General features: G+C 39.6%; 1 protein-coding gene across 4 annotated transcripts in view; it reads left to right on the top strand.

Moving 5' to 3' along the window:
- LOC128614500 (contactin-4) overlaps positions 1-16,554 on the top strand; it is a 171,483-nt gene that overhangs the window by 127,923 nt on the left and 27,006 nt on the right. For all 4 annotated transcript variants that reach the window (XM_053635834.1, XM_053635835.1, XM_053635833.1 and 1 more), the window contains 5 exons: positions 843-970; positions 4,644-4,816; positions 5,746-5,863; positions 12,575-12,733; positions 16,354-16,503. In XM_053635834.1, coding sequence (XP_053491809.1) covers positions 843-970; positions 4,644-4,816; positions 5,746-5,863; positions 12,575-12,733; positions 16,354-16,503 — 728 coding nt within the window. The remainder of the gene's footprint in view (positions 1-842; positions 971-4,643; positions 4,817-5,745; positions 5,864-12,574; positions 12,734-16,353; positions 16,504-16,554) is intronic.

Here is a 16,554-nt window from a genome sequence, read left to right as displayed (position 1 = left end):
ACTTAGGTGGTTGCACTTGAGGGTGTGACTACGTCTGATGCATTGTCTGAGGGTATGCTGTAAGACGAGACATTCTATGTTTGTTCAAGAAGTGGTTTTGTGTGTATATACTTCACAGACATATTTTAGTATGGCATAGTGGGTATTCTCGTTCCCTTGGAACGGGAACCTCTGGGTTACGTATTTACAGGGAACAGGGTTACATACGTAAAACAGACATTTTGTTCTACTTTGAAAAACTTTTTTGTCTTTATTGCATTGCAATCCCTCATTGCCATGTAATCATGTTTTCTTGTCTGGCAAATGCTTACTTCAGTTTTGGTTGTTGCTGTGTGCTGCTCGGAATGAACTCCTCTTGCTGAATTTTATATTTAAAATGGTGTAGTTCGTCCTCTATTTTACAGTGTGCTTTGTTTTGATTAGTAATCATGAAATATGTCCAGATGGCTGTCATTTCATGTGGTCTATTCTTTAGTACAACAGCATACACTAGACTTAGTACACTTAGTATCCCATGGTACTGGATGTTGGTATCAGAGGATTTTTCATGAATTTGAGTAAGAGTAAATGAATGTGGCATCAGACTGATACCAGTGTCAGTATTGATGCATCCCTGGATCATACAATAGTACTTTACAAAGCTGAGTTTTACACTGCTGTAGCCCTCCAGAAGTGAAGATTGACACTTGAGCCCTTTTGAGGTTACATTATGAGCTTCAGATTGTCTTATGTATGAGGGTTACGGTTTTATGTTTTGTCAAAGAAGCTGTCTCAGTATGACTTAGTTTAAAGCCCTTATAAAAGGGGATGATGATTCATCCAATATCCTTTTTTTTCAACAGAAGGACAATCTCAGAGGATGGCACTCTGCGTATTACCAATGTGAGTGAGTCAGATGCAGGTAGATACACATGTGTGGCGCACAACCTGTTCGGCGTGGCCAGGAGCACAGGAACACTGATGGTCAAAGGTACAATTTTCCCCCCTCCATTTTGTCTTAAACTTGACTCAAGAAAGCAGCAGGAAAAATATGACTAAGTCAAGCATGAAATTGATAATGAAATATATAGTTGTTTTATGTCCCTGCCACCTTTGACAGAGATATAACTCATCCATGTTTTTGTCAGCTGTGAGTCATTGGTCAAATCAGCAGCATGAGGAAAACCTCTGCCATCTGTAGGAATGAGGGAAGTTTTTCCTCTCTCCTGCTTCTAAATAGTGTGATTAATTTTTTTTTTAATGTTGTTTTTGCATTTCTGTTCAATATTTCCCTCTATATTTCTTTTTGGTTTTCATATACCGTAATTTTCGGACTATTGAGCGCACCTGAATATAAGCCGCACCCACTAACTTTAAAAAGAAAAAATTTTTTGTACATATATAGGCCGCACTTGTCTATAAGCCGCAGGTGTCCACGTTGTAACATGAGATATTTACACAGAAAGATGTTACACAGAGATTTTTTTAACTTTTAATTAAATACGTACGGTAAATGCTTTATTCCGAACAGTGCCTGTAACACGGCTGGTTAAAAAAATAAAAAATACAGTTGCCTACCAGGAAAAGTCATTGATCGCTATCTTCATCTTCCTCCTGCGCACTAAAACCACTAAAGTCGTCTTCTTCAGTGTCGGAATTGAACCGCCTCAGAATTACCGGTATTTCATCACACACTTCCTCAGTCTCTCTTTTGTTGTCGCTCTCAATGTCACTTATGTCTCGAGGCAAATTCGCCCTTGAGCTCGTGCTGTCCTCTTCATCACGCAGCAGTCCAGTCTTTCGAAACCCGTTGGTGATAGTAGATTTTTTGACACTGCTCCACGCTGTTAGGACCCACTGGCAGACTTGAGCAAAAGTTGCTCCTCGCATGCTATTTCCTTCTTCGACAGCCAGATCGATTGCCTTTAACTTGAAAGCTGCATCATATGCATTTCTTCGTGTGTTTTCCATGATAAGGGTGTGTGCATGAAGCGCAAAATGACTGATCTGAAGAATTTAGTGTGAGTGCGTTTGATTTAATTCGAACAGTTTCATTGGTCGACTGTGACCTGTTCGGTAATTTCATTGGTCCCATGTGACGAGGCTAAATGTTTTGGCGGCATGAAGCTCGTTAGCCCGTAAAAATCCATAAATTAGCCGCATCATCGTTTAAGCCGCAGTGTTCAAAGCGTGTGAAAAAAGTAGCGGCTTATAGTCCGGAAATTACGGTATGTTTTTTTATATTTATTTATTTATTTATTTATTTATTTATTTTACATAAGATGTGAATTAATCACTGTTGAATTATTAAAGTCAAAATTTGACTGATAAAACATTACTTCTCACAACAGCTGCCCCATGTTGCATGTGCAGCTGTCTCAGACCTGTTAATCAAAGGAACACTGACAGCAGTACAGAGCCACCACAGCTGCACTTTCAAACTCATTCAGTCTTTTATCAGGAAACAGAACAACAGCTCTCTTACAATGACAAGGGTTTTGTGATCAGGTTTTTGTCAGCAATGTCAAAAGCCTTGATATTGTTAAACAATTTGCTCCTTGTTGACTGATAACAGCACACACACACACACACACACACACACACACACACACACAATTTATTTATATCCATTAAGCAAAGTAGAAATACAGAACATAAATAATATAGATGCAGAATATAGAAAAATACATTATCCTACAGTTAAAACATGGACCATATCAAGATTAATAACGGCTAAAAATAGTTCCTTAATAGTTCTCTATGTTGTACAGATGACAATGATAGCAGACACTGCACAGTATTTTGCCCTGACTACTACTAGTTGCAAGTTCCTCATGACCAGTCTGTTGACATGTCCTAGGCTGTCATACATGAAGCCCAAAAGTATATTCTGAGATGCTATTGAGGAGTGGTTGGTACTTTTGTCATAAAGGCTTCCTCAAGGCTATAATCAAATGTGCAAACTACTTCTAGGACACATACCTGTCTGAACTCATCATTTACAACAACATCATCTAGTGTATTAGCAGATAGTTTTACAAAAGTTAATGAATTATTGTTACAGACGTTGAGCATAGCAGCTCTGGCAAGAATGCTTGTACATTTTCACAGAAAAAGATAAATGGATTGGTATTTATGAGGTCTACTGTTCTATTATGATGTGCTATGTACAGTCCTTTGTAATCATAACAGTCATTGCAAACTTGGGCTAGGAGTTCTGTTTTGTGTTGCAGGCATTGGTGGCTGAGTATTAGAAGTCCAGACTGAGAGTCTGGTGGGGAGGACTTGTAATGTAGATTTTAAACTTCAGAATGTCCTCACTGAGTGATTACACTGATTGTTCTTAAAGAATGAATGAGACACAGAATGATCAGCATGGAAAAGACATGCTAGTTTCCCCTGTAATTTCAGTACAGTCCAGTGTTGTTGGAGTTTGTATAAATACACACACACACACACACACACACACACACACACACACACACTTGTCTTACTATACTGATGAGGACCTTCCACGGACATGAAAAGTTTGTAGAAACCTGACCATAGCATATGTGCCTTTTGAACATCTCACTCCAAATTTAGTCCCCTTTGCTGTTACAATAACCTCCATTCTTCTGGAAAGGCTTTCCACTAGATTCATGCAGCTGTGGGGATTTGCTCATTCCGCCACAAGATCATTAGTGAGGTTGGGCACTGATGTCGGGCAAGGAGCCCTGGTGCACAGTTGGCATTCGAATTCATCCCAAAGGTGTTCAGTGGGGTTGAGTTCAGGGATCTGTGCAGCTCTTCAGCTCCAGCTTTAGCAAACTCTCTATTCATGGACCTCATTTTGTGCACAGGGGCATTATCATGCTGGAACATGTTTCGGCAACTTAGTGCCAGTGAAGGGAAATTGCAAAACTTACAAAGATTTACAAATAAATCCTGTACAATTGTATACTTACAACATTGTGGCAACAGTTTGGGGAAGGGCCACTGGTATGTGATTCTCAGGTTTCCACAAACCTTTGGTCATGTATTGTATTTATTAATGCAAATAGTCAATGCTACAATGCTATGCTAAACCTAAATCTAAACCTAATATTTAACATCAATAACCAAAAGAAAAACATTTGGCTCTTTTAGTTTTAAAAAAGCTGCGTTTTTTTTTTTTTTAAATTATTAAAAAAAAAAAAAAAAAAAAGGGCAGTTTTCCTTGTGAGGACCAGCCAGATGTACCCACAAGCTCAAACCCCCCCCCCCCCCCAACACACATCTATATACTTATCTCCTAATTATAAAGCTGGAACTGATCAAGATTCAGCCACCTGCAGACCCTTGTGAAGCGTCTCTTGATTAGTCATTGTTACTAGACATCCACATAATTACACATCAGTATTCATAGACAAAATCAGTCATCACTCTTGCTCTGAGATTCTAAATTATGTTGAAAGAAAAGGTTCACAATTTTTAACATTTACCTTACCTGAGACTAATGACTGGTTGAATTTATTATTGTGATATGACTTCCCTTTCATACTGTAGACCTATTAGAAAAGTTCAATGATAGTTTATAGTATTCTAGGATAACCCAGAAAGACAGCATGATAAAATAAAAAGGCAAAGTCAGATTAAAACAAATCTTTACTATAGTTTTTTTTGTTTGTTTGTTTTTTAAACAGAACCAACCAAAATTACAGTTCCTCCACTAAGTATGGATGCCAGTTTGGGTGAGAGCATTGTTCTGTCATGTAGGGTGTCCAGAGACTCCAACATGGACCTCATCTTCAAGTGGTTCTTCAACGGGAAACTTGTTGATTTCAGCCGCCATGAACACTTTGAGATGATTGGAGGGGTACGTCTCTAAATATAGATATCCGACACTCTCTGTCTGAGTGCCATAATGCTTTTACATGGTATGCAGGTTCTTTCTTGAAAGCTAGTTATTTAGAATAAAGCAAGGCTTTTGTGCAGCTGTGGTTCCTAAAACTTCAAGACCTCCCAATGCTCTTTTGTAGGTCTTTTTTTTCTAGTGATCAGGGACATGGAGAACAAGAGCTATATCTGGCTGCTTGTTGAGGAGAAAGCACAAATCTGTCTGATTACAGGATTTAATCCACACATTAGATATGAAAAAAGTCTGTCAGTGCAAGAAGGCCTTCAATTTAATTTCCTGCTCATACTCAAAAATATGGAATGAAGAAAACAAATAACCTAGATGTCTTGATTAGCTTTTTGTTATGTATTTAAAGGTGTTCGGTATTTCGTTGCTATGACTGTCTGGCTTTTGTTTCTTATATACATTAAAGAACAGCAATCACCATACAGTAAAACTTGTGATAGGATGGTCAAAGTATGGTAATATACGGAGATTGTTGTACTGAGTGTATCTATCAGTGTTGTTACTACAATATGAAGTATGGTATCCATCACAAAATGTTAAATAATGTCACAAAAATACATCACAGTATATCATGTTATAATGTAATCATTGGGAATCTGCACCACGGACAGTCCTATACCATTTACATCATTAGCAACAGTGATGAAGTGCTTATTCATAGCCTAGGCTACTGATGCAAAAGTGTTATATTTAACTGTTCAAATAGTAATTAGAGGCTAATTATTAATTAACTAAAAGGTTAATAGGCCAAATGAGAGACAAGTTCTTGTTTAATCTCAAATGAATGCTAATGTTACTGTGTGTATAACATACTAACATTAGATTTAGCTTGTTGTCACCCATGTAAATAGGTCTATGCATGTAACATTATTATTTTTTAGGGAGTATCCGGTGACATCATGGTACGTAATGTTCAGCTAAAACACTCTGGGAAATATGTGTGCATGGTCCATACAGCGATGGACAGTGTCTCGGCTGCAGCTGATTTGATAGTCAGAGGTACATACAGCTTCTCAGAGGTACTACAACTCCAACCCTTCATCCCCTGTCTAAAACTGATGCTTGAATTCCCTTCTGTTTCTATCACAATGTTCCTAACCAATGAATAATTAAACACTTTAATCTATGTACAGTATACCACTAGCTGTAAGAAAGCTTAAATGCATATTGCCGTAGATTCCACAAGTCTCTGCAACTGTACATTCTTCTAAAAGTTACTGTCTCAGTTAGTGTTATTAACACCATTTTCATAATCATCAAAATATTTGGTGAGCCCAGTCTGTTATGGGTGGGGATGAGGTCATCCTGGAACTGACCACTCTCATCAGTCCCTTCAATGATTCTTGAGAGAAGAGACAAAACATGTCCTACTGTACATACAAAAGTCCTCTTTATGTTAAAAATTAAGAAATTCATAAAAATAAAAATACTTAAAAAATTCAATCTAAAGGTAATCTGTATACTCTGGCCATTTATTGCTTATATATATATATATATATATATATATATATATATATATATATATATATATATATATATATATATATATATATATATATATTTACTAATCATAATTACAATAATTACAATTGTTCTAAATGCATGCTCTATACTTGGAAAACATGTAATTTAACCTGTCCTCAGCAAGAGGTCACAATATCAAACAAAGTGCATAAAAATGCAATAAATTCATAAATCTAAATTTAAATGATATTTTCCATAAAAGACTGATGATCAAAGTTGTGTCCTTACTTTGCGTCAACTCCATCGTATTATTTTTATAATCCTGAAAAATCATTGTCACAGTCAGCTATAATTCTGAGGATCCCTTTCCCACTTCCTACTCATGGTGGATGCAACAGTAGGATGCATGGTCTGGTAAGTTTTTTTCATAATTTTAAAAAAAATATTTGAAACAAACAATGTTTAAGTCTCTGTGGTCATATGTCAACACCGTCTTCCCATTGTGATCATTTCTGTCTATAATTGCGGATACATTTTGGCATTTTAGTTATACTTATTGAGGCAGCTTCAACTAAGGAAAAAGAACTAAATTGGTCCACTGTAGAACACATGTTTAAGATGGAAAAATATTCAATTTTGTCAACTCCGTCAGGGAGTTGACTTGCAAGATGACCGAGTTGACAAGTGCTCACACAAACTCTTTATATAGTGATATAATATTATTTTTAAATATGGGGAATTATTCTAATGTTGTTGGGAGTATAAAAGAAAGAGAAGAGTGAAATTAAACAGAGACCCAGAAAGCAGAAGGGAGAAGAGAGAAAGAAAGACAAGGGTGGAAGTAAAGGGTTCAAGACAAAAAAGCTAGTCAAATCATTGAATTGGACTATAGGTAGCAGAGGTATCAGAGAAGTTCGGAAGCAGCCATTCAACTAGATAATTGATAAACGGGCCACAGATCCCTTGTATCCCTACAGAATTGAGAAGATTTCTGTTGCTACTACAAGATGTTGCATAATAATGCTTATTATTACACTGAACCTAACATAATCTTCTTCTGTTTTTCCAGTGAGCCACCAGAGACCCAGAATAAGACATGCTGCTACAAAGAGAAAGGCACTGGAAGGATTCTGGAACCCAATTATAATAAAATTACAAAATTAAATTGTTTAATTAAATTAAATATAAAACATTTATACTTAAGTTCTCTTAATTTGTTGTCTTGTCAATCCGTTGTTTTAAAAAAATATTTTAGTACTTAATCTGTTGTAACCTCAGTTGGTTCTTTGTCACCTCTGTCAGTTAATTGTCATGACCGTCAGATGAAGGTTTTTGTTAATTTTGAAAGAAATATTTTATTCTTTGTTTCAATTCATTGTGTTAATAATGAAAACAATAACTGAATTACATGATATGATGTCTTTTTTGCCTAAGAACACTAGTTATTTATGCTTAATATTAAAAAGGAGGGTAGAGAATTAAGGGTTTTAGGAATTGGATTTTTCATAATAGTGTGAACAGAAAAAAAAAAAAATAGAGAATGTATTTTATCACTTAACTCCTTTACTGAACACCATTATTAGATCATTGAGATGCATTTTATTGTTTGACGGAGTTGACAGAAATAACTTAAGTGAATAAATGTCCATTTATAGAAAAAGCATTTTCATAAAAACCTGTTCCTTTACATGGTTCATTAGCTGAGACCTTTTTCTACAAATATAAATTTCTAATTAATGTAGTATTAAAAAATGTAAATCAACTTCTAAAACATGTTTTGTCCCTTAACTTAAGAATAAGTGGTTCCCTTTCAAAGGGAACTCCAGGTTGTGTGAGCTCTACGCTCTACGCGGGAAGCGTCCTTGCGCATGACCGCCTATCTAAAGCTTGTGTAACATCATGCCTATTTATAGGCCTGCGGTGATCAGGTGACGTGTGAATTAAGTGCATTGTGTGATATATACTGCACCTGTGAACCGCACTGTCAGCCTTATTATCTTCAGCGAGACTGCATGTCGGCCATTTGTGTAAGGCTCGCAAAAAGACTCTTCATTTACTCTCTATCTTTTCAAACAAAAAGAAAGAAAAATCTCTTTACTTTTATGTCCCTTTAAAAAAAAGGAGAAAGGTATGAGTGAGAGAGAATTCAGGAAGTGTGTTATGCCTTGCTCCCGTTTCACTTCTGTGTGAAGTGTCTAGTGATGGAGCACGCCAGGACAGCATTCGAGAGGTCTGGCAGTGCGCATTGTGAACGCTTTACAATTAGGCAGCTCCGCTTGTGGCTCGCTCTCTTTGCGGCCGAAGGGAGTTAGGTTTCATAGCCTCGCGAATCTGGGCTGGCCGCTAACGAGGTATCCAGCCAGCTCAGGTCCTGGGGATCTCGTATGAATCTGGAAGAGGAGCCGGAGTCGAGCGCTGCTCTATCTCCTGCTCTCTCTTCCGGGTCCGACTCGCTGCTGGATTTTGGAGCTCGCATCACGACTCCTCCTTCTAAATAAAAATGTTACAAATAAAATAAATCAAATTTCCTCTTTGATTCTGAGAAGCCAGAAGGGTGTGCTAAAAACTGAGAGCAGCTCTCAAGCATATAAAGAGCAGCTTGAAGTGATTACTAAGGTTGGATGAGCTTTTTTCTCCCCAGTGAAAATAAATCTCCCTCACACTGCAGAAAACTCCCCTTTTTTCCAGAAGTGCACGACAAAATATCAGGCTTCTGGGAGAAAACCATGCATAAGCCGTTTTTAAAACCCTGCGAGGTCAGCTTATTCGGCCATCGTGGGGAATGAACGGCATGGCTATTAAGCTATGCCGAAGGTGGAGGAGGCGCTTGCGAGCTACCTCTCTCCATCGATGGCAGGTTATTTAGGTGGGCCGGCTTTGCCATCCAAGCCATGTAAGGCCACCGCAGCGTTGGTGGGTAAGGCTTATGCAGTAGTTGGTCTTGCTTGTTGGTCACTGCAGACAATGGCAGTGTTGCAGGCCTACAAGCAGACAGCATTCAGCCAGTTCCTTCCCTGTTGTGTTGAGTTCACAAGTGGAGCCCGGTCCAGCACTAGTGTGAGGAAGGCACAGAAGGGGAGTGTGGTGGCCCGCCTCCTCCTGCAGGCAGCCAGGGGAACCGGGTGCCCACAGGCGCAACCTTCTACGAGGCCTGATCTGAAGGTGGTTATAAAGGCCAAGCAGACAAAGGAGGAGCGGTCCTGAGGGACAGATCAGGGGACATGAGGTTGTTAGGGCAGTTAGCCCCCAGTGCTACTGTAGGGCCTCCCCTAGCCAAGGCTGTCCCAAGTTTTCAGTGGTCAGCGAGCTGTCACAGGGCAACAAAAATCTAATGCTTTCTCTCCAATAGAATGTGGAAAAGTTAACGTCACTAATAGACCATCTGGCAGCGTGGAAACTACTGCCAAATATGTCTCCATGGTTTCTGTCTACCGTCGAAAAGGGTTAGTTCAGTTCAGTTCAGAGCTCGATCCCCCCCCAGTTCAGAGATGTGCTCACCACAGTAGTCAGCACAGAGCAGAGCCTGATGTTAGCGCAGGAATTAAGATCCCTCTTGGATGAAGGGGCCATAGAACATGTACCCCGTTCCCTGAAGGAGGGAGGTTATTACAGCCATTATTTCCTGGTCCGCAAAAAAGATGGGAGTGTGCGGCCTATTTTAGATCTGCGTCATCTGAACTGTACTCTTCAGACATACAGGTTCAAGATGCTGACGGCCAAACTTATCGTTCCACAGATTCAGTTTGATGACTGGTTTGTGACGATAGATCTAAAAGATGCATATTTCCACATAAAAATATTGCCCAGTCACAGGAAGTTCCTGAGGTTTGCATTTGGAGGAAACGCATACCAGTATTGGGTTCTTCCCTTCAGGCTAGCTTTATCCCCTCACATCTTCACAAAGTGCATGGATGTCATTCTGGCTCCATTGCAACTCCAGGGCATCCATGTACTAAACTACCTGCAAGGCTGGTTAATTCTAGCATGATCCAGGGACCTGGCAATTCAACATCGAGATGTTAACCCTCTGAAAAATATGCTTTCTCCAGTGCAGAGGACAACTTTTCTAGAGGTTATACGGATTCTACTACGATGAGGGCGTTTCTATCTATGCGTAGGGTCAATCCTATCAACATTGAGAAAGAAAAAGCTGGATCTCGGCATCCCCACGAATCTCTACAAGAGACTGTTGGGGCTTATGGCAGCAGCAGCTGACGTCATCCCATTGGGACTATTGCACGGGAGATTGTTTCAGTGGTGGCTGAAAAGTTGGGGATTATTCTGAGAGTAATCAGTGTCATGCGGCAATGCCTAAGTGCTCTGAGAATTTGGAAGTGTCCCCTGTTTCTATCCTTCAGTCACACTTTAGGGGTGTCTCCTTATCGCCTTATCATGGTAATGACAGACACCTCCCTCATGGGCTGGGGTGCGGTCATACACGGCTGTCCAGCTCCCGGTTTCTGTAGCGGCCCTCATCTGTAGTGGCACTATAAATCGCCTAGAAATGTGGGCCATATTTCTAGCACTGAAATTCTTTCTTCCTCAATTGAGAGGTCACTATGTATTAGTTGTGACAGACAACACAGCGGTGGTCCCATATTTCGACCACCAGGGAGGATTATGTTTGTGCTCCCTGTTCAGACAGGCGCAACTAATTTTTCTTTGGGCAGAGGGAAAGTTTTTGTCAGCGAGTGCAATGTACATTCTGGTCAACTGGAATGTGGGGGCAGACATCCTGTTGAAGCAGGGGCTGTGGCCCAGGGATTGGTGGGTCCAACCACAAGTGGTGGAGTCCATATGGCGGAGGTTCTATGCCACATTATGACACATCTCCACATTATATAGTATGATCTTCTCCATGGTGTTTAATATAAAATGCGCCCCTGCCTTAAAGGACTTGGAGGTCGCATACTTTTTCTTCCTCAGTCACTTGACGATTACGCCCCCATCTGATGGTGACTGAGGTCATGTGGGGTATAAAAAGTAACACTGACATAAACAGTAAAATGAAGAAAGTCATTATCTGTGACTTTGGGTATCTGCTAAAGCTAGCGGCGTAGCGGCATCACATTACATGTGTATGACGTCATGTGCCACTGACTGGGAAACAGCTTATACTTCCGGTTAGTAAAAAACCTGCTAGTGTTCCATTTGAGACCATACTACTCTTCTAAAATTCATACAGTAGACGGTAAAGTACATAATGCATAGTGTAAGTTTATAGTACTTAATTTGGGACACAACTTTAATATTTACTCTCCGAAGCATGGTTTAGGAACAGAAGTAATGAAATGAGTAAATGTACCCCATGCCGCACGCAGAACAACTAATCTATAATGAGATTCGTTGACGAGGATTTTCATAATCAATTATTATCGATTTTATCAATTAGTTGTTGCAGCTCTAGCTCATTCCACTAGGGGGGTCACCTCCTCGAAGGCTTTTTCCAAAAGGGTACCCTTACAGAATGTGTGTGCTGCGGCGGGGTGGTTTACACCGCACACATTCATTTGATTTTACAGCCTGGATATACATTCCACCCTGGACTCGAGTGTCTTGCAGTGACCCTTGGGCTCAGATCTTTTTGCACATGCCATACCCTCAGTATGACGAAGTGAGTCTTCTCATTCCCACTGTGTTGAGCTCACGCAATGTGGAGTTCCCTTAGAAAGGGAACGTCTGGGTTACGCATGTAACCCTGTTCCCTGAGAAGGGAATGAGGCATTGTGTAGCTTTGTCATACTGGGGCATGCCTGTGAATTGCGTCTTTGCTTCAGATAATAGAGGCTGACCGCGTGGTTCACAGGTGCCGTTTATATATCATGTAACATGTTTAATTGCCATGTCACTTGGTCACGGCAGGCCTATAGATATAATGTTACACACGTTTCAGATACTATTCTCACACGAGGGCACTTCCCACAGCGTTAACCTCATGCAACATCTCATTCCCTTCTCAGGCAACAGAGTTACATGCGTAACCCAGACGTTTCATCATATGATTAAGGTGATCAATCAGAATAACATTGTATTAATTTGCAGTGACCCGTCCCTCTAAGTGGACCCAAACCATGCCAGCAACATGCCCCCTATGGCCTAACAGAGCCACTGTTTTATTTTCCTTGTTTGTATGTATTTTTGTATGTATGCATTATTTGTAAATAAGAAACTAAAAGATGATTTAAGGCCCTTTCACATGACCTCATGAAGGTTCAAAACATGATGCTTTTTTTTTTGGTTTCATAGGGCCCCCTGGTTGCCCTGAGCGAGTTTTGGTGGGGGAAGTCACTGAACGGACAGTTCAGCTCTCATGGCGTCCCAGTCCTGACAATCATAGCCCCATCACAAATTATGTAGTGCAGGCCCGAAGTCATTTCTTGATTGGCTGGCAGGCTGTAAAAACAGGTACTGTTCTCAGAAAGATACACATTTACATAACACTTACTAAATAGTCTTTGAATGTTGTTTATAAATGATGCATTATTAAATATGCATGTAGGGACATACAAGAACAATGACGCACATAAACTAAGAATGTTTACAACACAGGCTTTAATACAATTATTGGATACAATATTTAGATAATTATTTATGGAGCAATCTGCGTTATACATTTTTTTCAGTAAGACAGGTAATTTCTTAACATCTAGTAGAAGTCAAGGTTACTGGACTTATGTCATAAGCTTGCAGATGTTCTGATGAAAAGATAACTAACAAATCATCTTGGGTTAACTGGTCAAATAATTTGCTTGCCCAAATAGTGGATATCTTGCAGTTGAGTTACAAAGAACTTTTTCATGAAATGCATCACATGCAAAGTAAGGGGAGAAAACAATATGTATATTAGGTTTTTGTGTGCTAAACATTCTCGTTATCTGTGGCAAGATTAGAACTCAAAAACACCTCACTGAAAGTGAGCTTGAAACTCTAGTATAACACGGACTAAAGGCAGTGAGATAAATGAATATAAGAGTGTAGACATGACTGTTTGTTCTGTTAATAAGATGTACAGTGCCCTCCACTAATATTGGCACCCTTGGTAAATATGAGCAAAGAAGGCTGTCTTTATTGTTTAAACTTTTGATCTTTTGTTCAAAACAAAACAAAACACAGGTTTATCCCCCTCAAAAATCTTAAATATAGATGTGCAACAAAATGTATTTGAAGTATATTCCCATTGATATTTTATATTTTCTTAGAACACCTGGGTGACTAGGAACAGGAAATTGTTCAACCATAACTTTCCGTCTCACAGGGCAATAAATATGAGGTAACACATAGGCCAAATTCTCTTATTCATAACAATGGGAAAGAAGAAGGAATATAGCTGTGATGTGGGAAGTGGCCTTAAGAATATAGCAAAAGCATTGAAAATGACCATTTCCACCATCAGGGCAATAATTAAGAAGTTCAAGTCAACTGGAAATGTTATGAATCAACCTGGAAGAAGATGTGTGTATATATTGATTCAATATATTGATGGTTTGAGTGGCCAAAAAAAAAAATCTCCAAGGATCACAGCTGGAGACTTGCAGAAGTTAGTTGTGTCTTGGGGTCAGGAAGTCTCCAAAACTACAAACTACAATTTTTACACCAAAATAGAGCTATTTGGCAATAAACACCAGAGGTGGTTTTGGTACACACAGAGAGGTAGCCATATGGAAAAGTACCTCATGCCCACAGTTAAATATGGTGGTGGGTCTTTAATGTTTTGGGGCCAGATTTCTGACAGAGGATCTGGACATTTTGTTAGGATACATGGCATCATGGACTCTATCAAATATCAACATATATTAAATGAAAACCTGACTGCCTCTGTCAGAAAGCTTAAAATGATCAATGATCCATCAAAATCAACACAAAGATGGTTTACTGACCACAAAATCAAGGTCCTGCCATGGCCATCCCAGTCCCCTGACTTGAAACCCATAGAAAATCTGTGGGGTGAACTAAAGAGGAGAGTCCACCAGCACAGACCTGTAAATTTGAAGGATCTGGAGAGATTCTGTATGAATGAATGGTCTCAGATCCCTTGCCATTTATTCTCCAACCTCATCAGGCATTATAGAAGAACACCCTGTGCTGTTATCTTGGCAAAGGGAGGTAGCACAAAGAATTGATTAAAGGGTGCCAATAATTGGTGCACACTTATTTTTAACAAAGATATATTTTTATAAACCTGTGTTTTGTTTGCAATTGTTTGATATGCATGAGGGCAGAGTATTTTTGTGAATTTTTAAAACAATAGACCAAAAGTTTAAACAATAGGACAATTTTTCACAGTAGGGCACTGTATGTCCATGAAAACCTTTTCAGTAGCTCGATTTAAACGTTTTCAGCACTGGGATATTTGTGGACTTTACCAGAGTAATATTAAGTAACAATTTTGCAGATGTTTCTGATTATTTTATAATTTCAATAAAATGTATCATTTACAAGGCTTATAATTATAGTTTTAAGTTAAAAAATTTAAAACCCTTCAGCTGTATTAATTTGCCAAGGAATTCAGCAACCCCAAAGTTACTTTCAGGCTTAGAAAATCACATTGTGGGTGATTGCATTGATACCAACCTGTATTTGAACATTAAGGTAAAAGCGCCCCAAAATGCATCTTCATTAAGCCAAATACACAAAACTGACAAGATGTGCTATTTTGCTAATGTAAAATATGCAATCCCCCATACATACTAGCAAATCAACTTGCAAATGTTTTTTTTGTTGTTGTTGTTTGTAGGTATTATCAAGTTTACATGTTTGTACATGTAAAACTGTAGTAACTCAGGTCCAAGGTGTTTACTAAGCTTTGTTTTTGCTAATTTGTCATTAGCTTTATCATGGTAAATTGTCTGCATTTATATACTGCTTTTTTAACCTTAGCAGTTCTACAAAGCACTTTACACTGTTTCTCATTCACCCATTCACACACACACACACACACACACACACCAATGGCTGTGGAGCTGCCATGCAAGGCGCTAGCTTGCCATCGGGAGCAACTTGGGGTTCACTGTCTTGCCCAAGGACACTTCGGCATGTGGAGACATGTGGGCCAGGAATCGAACCTCCAACCCTATGCCAACCTTTATCATCTAGCAAATACACTCACTGAGCACTTTATTAGGAACAGCTGTACACCTACTCATTCATGCACTTATCTAATCAACCAATTGTGTTGCAACAGTGCAGTGCATAAAATCATGCAGATGCGGGAAATCAGCTTTGGGTAATGTTCAACTATCAGAATGGGGAAAAATGGAATCTCAGTGATTTTGACTGTGGCATGATTGTTGGCACCAGACAGGCTGGTTTGAGTTTTCCTATAACTGCTGATCTCCATGGATATTCATGCACAACAGTCTCTAGAGTTTACTCAGAATGGTGCAGTAAAGAACAAAAAACATTGAGTGAGTGGCAGTTCTGTGGACGGAAATGCCTGATTGATGAGAGAGATCAACAGAGATTGGCCAGAGTGGTGAGCTGGCCATTCTCTGACAGAAAGGCTGCAGTAACTCAGATAACCATTTTATACAATTGTGGTCGGTAGAAATGCATCTTAGAATGCAGAACGTTGAACCTTCAAGTGGATGGGCTACAACAGCAGAAGATGGGTTCCACTTCTGACAGAAAGTTAAGGCAGTAGTGGGCACAGGCTCACCAAAACAGTTGAAGACTGGAAAAACTTAGCCTGGTATGATGAATCTTAATTTCTGCTGAGGCACACATGGTAGGGTCAGAATTTGATGCCAACAGTATGTATCCAACCTGGACAGTATGGACCCAACCTGTTTTGTGTCAACAGTCCAGACTGGTGGAGGTGGTGTAATGGTGTGGGGCATGTTTTCTTGGCACACTTTGGGCCTGTTAATACCAATCAATCATCACTTGAATGCCACAGCCTATTTGAGTATTGTTGCAGAGCATGTGCATCCTTCATGGAACAAGACAATGTGTTCTTAAATGTGTGTCTTGGTTCATGTGCAGAGGGCATTTATTTGTGTCTCCATTCCAAATTTCTTTACTCCTAGTTCCTCATGCTGTGCCTGGGCAGATGACACATGCTATTGCAGTGGGCTTAAGCCCATGGGTTCAGTACAAGTTTAGGGTGGCAGCCATGAACAGTGTCGGCATGGGTGAGCCCAGTGCCCCATCTGAGGCTGTTCTCACTAAGGCAGCAGGTACGAATCTAAACCCTAAATGCCTCCTTATGTCCTCTACTCCTCTTCCTG

The sequence above is a fragment of the Ictalurus furcatus genome, chromosome 11 (genome assembly GCF_023375685.1).
Source record: "Ictalurus furcatus strain D&B chromosome 11, Billie_1.0, whole genome shotgun sequence".
Taxonomy (NCBI): Eukaryota; Metazoa; Chordata; class Actinopteri; order Siluriformes; family Ictaluridae; genus Ictalurus; species Ictalurus furcatus.
This window is presented reverse-complemented; position numbering and strand designations above follow the sequence as displayed.